The 10,485-nt window shown below is 41.3% G+C and overlaps 1 protein-coding gene across 1 annotated transcript in view; it reads left to right on the top strand.

The window, feature by feature from the left end:
* Positions 1-546: 546 nt before the first annotated feature.
* LOC145343429 (doublesex- and mab-3-related transcription factor 1-like) overlaps positions 547-10,485 on the top strand; it is a 104,966-nt gene continuing 95,027 nt past the window's right edge. The window contains exons 1-2 of the mRNA XM_080189658.1: positions 547-870; positions 2,381-2,561. Coding sequence (XP_080045784.1) covers positions 547-870; positions 2,381-2,561 — 505 coding nt within the window. The remainder of the gene's footprint in view (positions 871-2,380; positions 2,562-10,485) is intronic.

The following is a 10,485-nucleotide window of genomic DNA, read 5'->3' as shown; positions in this document are numbered from 1 at the left end:
CCTATCGAGGGTGCTGAGATTTTCCATCACTGCCTCTCGCTCTCTCTGCACAGACCCTATCGAGGGTGCTGAGATTTTCCATCACTGCCTCTCGCTCTCTCTGCACAGACCCTATCGAGGGTGCTGAGATTTTCCATCACTGCCTCTCGCTCTCTCTGCACAGACCCTCTCGAGGATGCTTAGATTTTCCATCACTGCCTCTCGTTCTCTCTGCAGAGAGTTGGGTGAGGCTGGAGCGCGGGAGCCCGGACAAGCGGGGAGCCAATGGGCTGGCCGGGAGGTGGGGCCACGTGACCGACACCTCGCGCTGCGAATCTGGCTGCGGAAAAAGCCGCCAATTTGCTGCTCGACGCCTCAGAGCGGCTGGAGCAGGGACTGTGTCGGAGAGCAGCGGCCAGGCTCCCCCCAGCAACAAAACCCCCCTAAAAAACTTTGTTACAACATCGCCATTGCCAAGTAACAAATCGCCAAATTAAAACAAGTCATTATTTACAATAACCAAAAAAGAGAAAGTTTCCTTTTGTTTTTGTTTATATATATCGGAAGATGCCAAACGGAGCTGGGTCCAAGTCTTCAGCATCGGCTCCAGCCGGGGTGGTAGGCGACGGCGACTCCGTTATCAACAACAACAGCGGCAGCAGCAGCGGCGGTGGCAGCAATAACGTCAACGGCAACTTCTCCAAGGCTCTGAACCCGGGCGCGGTGTCGCCCGCTTCCAAGAAGTCGCCTCGCCTGCCCAAGTGCGCCCGGTGCAGGAACCACGGCTACGTGTCGGCTCTGAAGGGACACAAGAGATTCTGCATGTGGAGGGAGTGCCAGTGTAAGAAATGCAACCTGATCGCGGAGAGGCAGCGGGTCATGGCGGCGCAGGTAACCTGCAAAATTGAGCATTTTCCTGGGGGGTTTATTTTGGGGTTGTCCTTGCTGCTGCACCCAGAACATGAGGGCGATGTGCACATCTTATTGTCCCTTTGCAAAAGCGGGCAGCGTTGACACAAACGAAACTTGGGCGCAACCGTCACCGGACATGTTCAAACATTAATTTAAATTAATCTAAAATAAATATTGCAACGAAGGATGGGGTGAGGGGGAGAGACAGTTTCAGAAATATCAGAGCAAAAACACTGGGGAATCTGGAATAAAATAGTGAAATGCTGGAAACACTCATGCTGCCAGATTTGCTGAGTAATCCGAGTATTTTCTGCTTTTATTCTTGAGGCTCCTCTATTTACGAATAAATCTGGAGAAACATGGCACGTGGAATAAATCTTTGCTTCAAAGGAACTTGATCGGTAAAACACGATGTCAATACCATCGCCTCTCTGGCATAATATCGTCTTTAAGTTACAAATGCAAAGGATTTTTTTAACAGTCCTCATGTTAATATGTTCGTAATTAAACACCGGCGCAGCAAACGGATTTTAGTAGCTTTGAAGATATACCATTACAATGTTTACATTCTCTAAAATAATAACGGAGGAATCATATTCGCAAAATTTTAAGTGGGTTGGAGCTTTCAAATATTGTATACAGCGCACAAACCACCATTTAACATATTTGGATTTTGCATAAATATCTTTACACTGGACTTTCATACAAAAATGTCGATTAGGCGATTTGAAATTAATGCTGTTTTATAAAACTCCGGATAAAAAAAAGCATGAAAGAGCGATGAACTAATTCTAAATTGCAGCCCATATATTGTAATTCGAAAGCCGAAAGAAATTTTACTATCATCCGGAATATTGTCGATTCAGTTTAGATTTAAAAAAGTTTACAGGAATGGCACAATTTGTTAACCTGTGTTTGTTTTGAATGTGAAATTGATTTATTGTGAAAAATGTATCTGATAAATGTTTACATACACCACAGTTAGTTTAATCCCGTTTAGAAGAGTTCGTAGCATTCGCCAAATTATATCTAGTTCGCTGTTGGGTCAATTTGTTGTTGAAATCCCGATTATAATATTTACACTGAGATAATGCAGTATTATTTTAATTATTGAACAGTTTCCGATTATGTAGTACCTGAAGTTCAATGGCCGGATTTCTACGCTTAATGAATTTCAAATATTTCTATAGAGATTTTTATTTCGCCATTAGAAGGAAGCAATTTTTAAAGATATTAAATTATCTTTTAAACTTAACCTGTATAAGACGATTTTAGATTTTGAATTAGATGCAGCTTTAGTATTCTTAATTAGAGAAAAAAATCTATTTACGATGCAGATTCTAAACAGAAACGCCAGAAGTTTATCTGCTCTAAAAGCCCGACGGCTATTTTCGCGACGGACCTAAAGCGAGATCAGACCGTGTACTGAGTTGGAAATACGATCAGATAGACGCCAGATCTGAGCTGCTTCTTTTTGTTTTATTTGTAGGTAGCCCTCAGGAGACAACAAGCCCAAGAGGAAGAGCTGGGGATCAGCCGACCCATTCCCCTGCCTGGGGCCGCAGAGCTGCTCATCAAGAGGGAGAACGCAACCCCGAACAGCTCCTGCGCTCTGGGAACTGGAGGGTCCACCTTGTCCTCGAACCCCAACACACCGGTCACTTCGTCAGGTAATCTCAAAGCAGGCCGGTGCCCAGCGCGGGAGGATGAGTTTTCAGGGGGTTACATTCAATTGCTTGAACTGCTTGACTTGCATCACTGAAGAAAATGGATTTAACCGACGGGGCGATTTGCGTTTTTGGAGCCCGCAATGTTTCGAGGTTTCTCTGCACGGCTGTAACAGTCAGTTTGTGTCATGGGGGGGGCGGGCGAGGGCACAGACCTGGGGGGAGGACTACACTTGTTTAACTATGGGTTGCAAAAGTCACACAACCAGTTTGAAATTTGAAGTCAAATTACAGTTGTTGTTGATAATGTTTTCCAATTTGGACATTATGTGGATATCTCAGTTTTAGCCACTCGATTTGAAAATCCGAGTAACATATTGCACCTGAGTCAGTCGCTCAATAAAGTAATACAAACTGAAATGTTAACAGCGCGGTTTCATTTAGTCCATATTTCCGGGCACTTATGGATGGGCAATAAATGCTGGCCCAGCCAACGATGCCACATCTTGTAAATGAATAAAACAAAAAGTTCAGTTTCACTTGTTTCCTGTATTATGGGGGAAATAACTCATTCAGATAACCTTGTCCTATTATTGTCCTACTAATGGGATAATGTCGGATCCATTAGTGTTCTATTGAGAGAATGTTGGACCCACCAGTATTTTGTTGGGAGAATGTTGGATCCACCAGTGTTCTGTTGGGAGAATGTTGGATCCACCAGTGTTCTGTTGGGAGAATGTTGGATCCACCAGTGTTCTGTTGGGAGAATGTTGGATCCACCAGTGTTCTGTTGGGAGAATGTTGGATCCACCAGTGTTCTGTTGGGAGAATGTTGGATCCACCAGTGTTCTGTTGGGAGAATGTTGGATCCACCAGTGTTCTGTTGGGAGAATGTTGGATCCACCAGTGTTCTGTTGGGAGAATGTTGGATCCACCAGTGTTCAGTTGGGAGAATGTTGGATCCACCAGTGTTCTGTTGGGAGAATGTTGGATCCACCAGTGTTCTGTTGGGAGAATGTTGGATCCACCAGTGTTCTGTTGGGAGAATGTTGGATCCACCAGCGTTCTGTTGGGAGAATGTTGGATCCACCAGCGTTCAGTTGGGATAGTGTTGGATCCACCAGTGTTCAGTTGGGAGAATGTTGGATCCACCAGCGTTCAGTTGGGAGAATGTTGGATCCACCAGTGTTCAGTTGGGAGAATGTTGGATCCACCAGTGTTCAGTTGGGAGAATGTTGGATCCACCAGTGTTCAGTTGGGAGAATGTTGGATCCACCAGTGTTCAGTTGGGAGAATGTTGGATCCACCAGTGTTCAGTTGGGAGAATGTTGGATCCACCAGTGTTCAGTTGGGAGAATGTTGGATCCACCAGTGTTCAGTTGGGAGAATGTTGGATCCACCAGTGTTCAGTTGGGAGAATGTTGGATCCACCAGTGTTCAGTTGGGAGAATGTTGGATCCACCAGTGTTCAGTTGGGTGAATGTTGGATCCACCAGTGTTCAGTTGGGAGAATGTTGGATCCACCAGTGTTCAGTTGGGAGAATGTTGGATCCACCAGTGTTCAGTTGGGAGAATGTTGGATCCACCAGTGTTCTGTTGGGAGAACGTTGGATCCACCAGTGTTCTGTTGGGAGAATGTTGGATCCACCAGTGTTCTGTTGGGAGAATGTTGGATCCACCAGTGTTCTGTTGGGAGAATGTTGCATTTCTACCCTCCCATGCGTCTTTTTAAGGTAAGCAATTTAACTTGGTCCTATTTTAAGATTCTTCAAAAATAATTTGTTAAATAATTCATGGCAACATTTAAACATGTTTAGGTATATGTTGCTACAACAGATTTCTTTCTTAATATCGAATTTGTCTAAGCAGTGATTTAAGGAATATATTCTGAAACATATGTTACAACGTTTTGTTGTGAGACTGGAATATAGTGGGATGTTTGCTATTGTACACACTTTCAATTTTTTGATAGACATTATCTAAGGGCGTCGGTATTGCTGTTTAAATAAATAAAATCCTGCTAGAAACAAAGTTCATAACTGAAATTTATGGAATGGTTTCCAGGCAGATAGTACATCGTTTGTAATTTCCTGCTCTGATGATCTCCCCATCTCATCTTTCAAGTAGAAATTTTGTGAACAAGCAAATTGTCATTTAAAGAAAATTCCTGGGGTGCAAATAACGTTGCCACTAATTAAGTTAGGGTTGGTGTTGAATGGTGTTGGGTGAAGAATGATTTCAGGAGGTTGCACACAGCTTTTCTGACTCGAGTTATTCTGCAACTTTAGTGTATCTGTAAAATGGAAGCTGTAGTTGTATAAATAAACCCGTAGCTCCTTTACAACCAGATGATTCCTTTGCATTCTTTTTCCAGTTTCAGGAGATCTGGATTGTTTTTTAAGTGTTCTGAATTTTAATATGATCTCCCTAAGTAATTTTTGCTCCTGCTACCCTGATTTTCTTGAGGTGAGGTACCCGACAGCCAGGAGGATAGGCAGCACATCTATGCAGGTTTTTATCATCTGGTGTGCAGTCTGGATTATGCTCGGCTCTTGTGATTTTATACAAAAGGAGCTGGCCTAGGCTCAGCTTCTTCCCACAATTGCATGGGTGAAGTTAGGAACTCGTTCGCACAGCAGTCTGAACACTACAGCTACGTATTGGTGTTTGATGTGTCTTGATGCACTTTTAATCTTGAATCATGTTGATTTTAAAGTTTCTAAAAATGAAAACACAATTCTTATCACTGAAGTTAAAAGAACCGTAGCATCAGAAATGAAAGTGGTTTGGAATATATTATGACCAACAGTTCAAAATTACATTTTGTGGAACAGTAATATACTTGTGGATGCTGGAAATCTGAAATACAGACTGAAAATGTTGGGAGTATTCAGCAGGCCTGGCAACATTGCTAGAGAGAAACAGAGTTAACGTTTCAGGAATCGATTTCTCCTCAAATGCTGCTGGACTGTTGAGTATTTCCAACATATTTTCTGAAGGTGCGACTGGTTTTCATTAAACAATCCAGGAAGAACTGATTTCATATAATTGGAATATTTTTAACCCAATTTTACATCAGGTTATGTTATGCTGTGTATTTTTGTGTAGCGTTTGATTTATTGCACAGTGATAGACATGAAAGATGGAGTATTTGGAGAAAATATTGGAGAGAGTCTAAGACAAACTAACTTTCTTGGTAAACCTATATACGATTATTAAAATTGCATTGCACATTGCATAGAGATGATTTCAAACAACATTTATTAAGTAAAATGATGTTGAACATTCCAGATGTTAAAATAATGACTGGGAATGTTTATGTAAGTTTTGGAAATGGATCCCAGTTGGTCTGGGATCAGTATAATTAGTGACATAAATCAAAGGTACATAATTATCTTCACTTGTCCTATTTGAACATTATACAAGAGCATAACATGTAGGAGCCTTTGAGTTTGCTCTGCCATTCAGTAAGATATCGGCTGGTCTACTGCACCTTCCCATGCCTCTTAATTCTCTTAGTGTCCAAAAGTCTATCGACCTCCGTAACATTTCTGGTCTCTGTATTACAAAAAAAAACCTACAGAAGATGGTGCAAAAGATATACAAGAATGATATTAGATCAGAGGTTACAAATAAGAGGAAATGATAAACAGATTGGGAGACTTCTCGAAGAACGAAAGACTGGCTGGTGAACTATCAGAGGCTTTTAAAGTTATGAAGGAATTTGAGAGTAGACTTTTAAAAGATAATTCCACTGTCGGGAGCTTGTAAGAATGTCACCAATAAATCCAATAAGGAATTGAGGAGACCTTTCTTTACCCAGAGAATGGGTTACCCAGGGACTTGTCACCATGAAGAGTAGTTGAGGCAAATGGCACAAGTGCATTTCAGATGAGGCTGGATAAACAACTGAGGGAGGGGATGACATAATGATTGTGTTAGAAGTAAAGTAAGAAGGGAGGAGGCTAAGATTTACTGCTGATTTACTGAAGATTATTTTTTGTGTAAGATTGGAATTTTCCTCATTTCAAAATTAATGTTACATTTCTGAGTGCATGTTGCTGCCACTGAATTGCTGCAAGAGTGAATTGAACACGGTTTTACCCAGTAAACTAAAGCAGTATATGTAATTTCAAGAAGCAACAGATTAGTGTTTTAAAACTGATCCAATTTGGGAATCTGTTAAAACTTTGTTTTATTATGGCTTCTTCTAAACCTCTTAATTAGATTTCCATTTCAGATAACCCATTATTATCTGTGAGATTTAATGGCTGTTATTTTCATCTAACCAATGTTAGATCAATTCTTGGTGATGTGATATTTTAGTGAAGGTATTATCATATGTCTTGCTCATGATTTGTCATCCTGAAGCCGACAACAGAGTCAAAGGAGCGAACACAAAATAAAACTACTGACCAACTCCTCTATACATGCAGCAAAAGGAGAGCTATTATGAGACAGCAGTAGTTTCAGTTTTATTCCCCAAAGTTGCTTTGTAAATCACTCAGGATTTGTGTCTAGAATTTATGATGTTATTTGAGATTATTCCTTTATGATCATTCCCTGGATTTCATTATTCACTGTAAAATCATGTCCGTTTTCTTTGCCACGTTTTCCAAAATTCAACAATTACAGACCTCAGTCTATTTAGCGACAGATTTTTTGCCATTGATTCTGGAAAAGGAACCAGGCTGTTTTTGTGTTAGAAACCCACCTTTGGTAGAAAGCTGACTTAAGTTTGCATTTTTTTGTGGGTAAGTTTTTAATTGATATGGAAATAGGTTTCCTGAACACACAAAGTTAATGGGGGCAGCAGTGGAGGTAGGTTATAGACAGCAATCTCTGAGGCTGCTGGTTGTCCTGAGGAAGCCAGGGAAGTGAGATATCACAGGGACTGGCCTCCATGGGGAGAGGATGGAGGGCTTCTTGCTGACGGGTGGAGGAGACCAGCTTGTCCTGCAGCAAAGACACTGATCAGCACCATTTTCCTCTGCCTCCAATTCCTTCTAATTTCTTACCTCCTGCTCCTTCACTAATGAGCTCTCCTCTTCGGGGGCATCACTGTCCTCGAGGTGCACACCTTTTTGGAGGACAATGTTATGGGGAGTGCGGCAGACCACCACACTGACCAAGATCTTGTCAGGAGGGCTTGCTGGGCACCACCTGACTGGTTCAGACCTGGAGTCTACTGAGCCCGTGATGCTCCATAAGTGGAAATCTGGTGTGTTGCCCAGCCTTGGTGGAGAGAGCATCAGTCAGCTAGGTGAGATACCACTGTGCAGTCACCTATGAGATGCTGTAAAGGTCCACACTGGCCAGCGCACAGATGGCTGTCACTGTCTATCTGCCTAGAGAGTAACAGTCTCATTCAGCACTGCTTCTCAGTCATTGCCAGGAAGCTTGGTCTTGGGAGTGCATTTCTTTCATATCCCTTGCTCCTTTCCTCTGACTTCTTGATGCTTTCTTCTCCCTGTGCAGTCTGCTACTTCTCATCATCTTGCTTTCTAAGGGTGCAGTGCCCATTTCCACCTGCAGTCTTCCTGCTGCACAGGAGGAGTCCAAACTGCCTGTGTCCATGCAATGCTAGGAAGCTGACAACCCCCAAACTGATAAAGTTCTTAATGCTAGTTCCTCTCCTGGCCTCTGATGGATTGATGCAACTTTAAATTCAAAGGAATAAGTTTAATAAAAACCTTTTGATACTTTTTTGCACCTTCATGACTCGCTCCCAACTGGGTCCTTTCCTGCCTGCAGCTGGTCTAATTCAGGAAGCTACTGTAACCCAGTGCTTGGGGAAGATTCTGAAAAGTTTAGCGTCAGATTTCTGACAGGTGATTAACAACTCTCATCAGCTTGTTTGAGAATGCAGATTTGGAGGCTCCCATCTTTTGAAGTGATATTTCAATAAAAAAATCTGTTACACTTTGTAAAACTGAACAGGAATAAATTCCATTATGGCTATTTTGTGTGAACATGACCTTTTCCAACAAGATGTATGGAGTCAAGATTTCATAATCCAATACCTCATCCTCAAGTCTGCTGTGTTCTCTAACAACAGATCACAAGGTTAGCGGTATCTTTTGTAGGTTTGACTGGAGTGGACAGCTTGCTTGCTTGCTCTCTCTGTCTCCAGCAATAGGACAGTTATATATAACCAGCATTATATTAAAAAAAGCCACAGTGCATTGAGTAGCAGACGTTGAAAGCTAAAGACGAGGTAAATGATACAGAATAAGGGTAACAACATGACAAGAAATGAAGGAACAATAATAAGAGAGAGCAAAAAGAAAGCAATGCACATTAAATCACTATTAAGATCGAGAATACATTTGGAAAAATATGCAAAACATGGACATCTAGATACTCACTTAAAAAAAAACTAAAAGAGTGTACAATAATATAAAACGGGGCTCAAAGTCAACTTGCACAAAGAAAACAGGTAGGATTCTAGTTATACTGGTCCAAATATCACCTCCAAGCTCCCTAGGTTTTGCCAGCAGTAAAATGAGATTTTATTATTTAAAAGTTTGCAATTAAAATTTTTTTTTTTATTGAAGTTACTTCAGCCTACAGAGTGCAGCTGTATAAACTGGTGTGTACCAGTCTACACAATTTGAAGGGTAAGCTGTTCTGGAGAATGTCCCTTGCTGCCAATTATTATCCTTGTGAGAATTCTCTGGGCTTCATTTTCATTCTTATTTTGATGGTACGTTCGAGATTAGAAATTTGGTTCATGAGAATTTGTAAATGTGCACCTTTGGCACAGCAGATTGGATCATCAGTGCTAATTCAATGCAAAATTTAATTCTGGCAGCGGGATTGAAATACTGTGCTTGGTTCATATTACACTGTACCTACTGGTACCTTAGAATAAAGGTGGAAGTGTCCACATGCTTGTAACCATGAAAAGTTTCTATTCACATTTTTAAAAGTAACCAGGCTATTCAGCCATGTCGGTGAGGTGTGAAACCATCATTAGCAGGTGGTTTCTGTACTTGAACAAAAATACACTGGAGTGTTCCATCAGTAATTTGATTCCTGACTTAAACTGCTGATTTTGTGCCATTGCAGAGTTAAAACTTCTCTTTCTTGATGCAGAAGTGATGTGTTAACTATAAGTTAAAGAGTAAACTGCAGTAAACTAACTTGATGACTGTAGAAGGATTCTTAGATTTACATATATCAACACTATTTCATTTAAAATAAATCAGCATCTTATCAAAGCTCTCATATTGCGACTGGTTCTATGAACGTATGCAGTGAAAGTGGTGCCTCAGCTGCTGGGAGAATGTATCCTGAAATCACAGATGTGACCCTCTTGATATTTGGTCCCAGAATGGAAAATTCTGAGGTGTACATGGGGTTACAGGAATAGGGTTGGGGAAAGGGATTGTTGTAGGTGCAGGTTCGATGGGCAGAATGGCTTCATCTTGTATTGTAGGGGTTCAATTATTCTATGTATGCCCATGATTTCCTGAATTGTGCACCCAGTCACACATTGGCAAAATCAACCCTGTTGATGAGAGCAGATTTGTTTAAAAGAGGCTGTTAGATGCCTTCAGTATTTGCCTTTACTTTCAGCTCCTTTCCCAGTTTTGTTTGCTGTTTCATGGTTTGAAGTTGAACATCGAGTTTGGATTTTGTGATGTAACTTGTGGGGTGGGATTTTACGGCCTCACTCGAGCAAGACCAGAAATTTCTGCCGAAGATCAACATTTCCATTGTCCGCCCCTTGCCCGATCCGATTCTGTGGCAGGTGAGGGGGTAAAATTCCAGCGATGGTGTTTCCATTTTTGAAAAATTGTACAACGCGGAGTATGTTTGCGTCTTTCCCTTTCAATTAATTGAAATATAAAATCAGGAGTCAAAAGTTATTTACTTAATTGAACAGTCATGTTTGCTACGCTGTTGGTTAAACAGCATCTTT

This window comes from Carcharhinus amblyrhynchos, chromosome 5 (genome assembly GCF_965287045.1).
Source record: "Carcharhinus amblyrhynchos chromosome 5, sCarAmb.v2.hapA, whole genome shotgun sequence".
Classification (NCBI taxonomy): Eukaryota; Metazoa; Chordata; class Chondrichthyes; order Carcharhiniformes; family Carcharhinidae; genus Carcharhinus; species Carcharhinus amblyrhynchos.
Note: the sequence above shows the minus strand (reverse complement) of the source record. Positions and strands in the feature narration are given on the sequence as shown.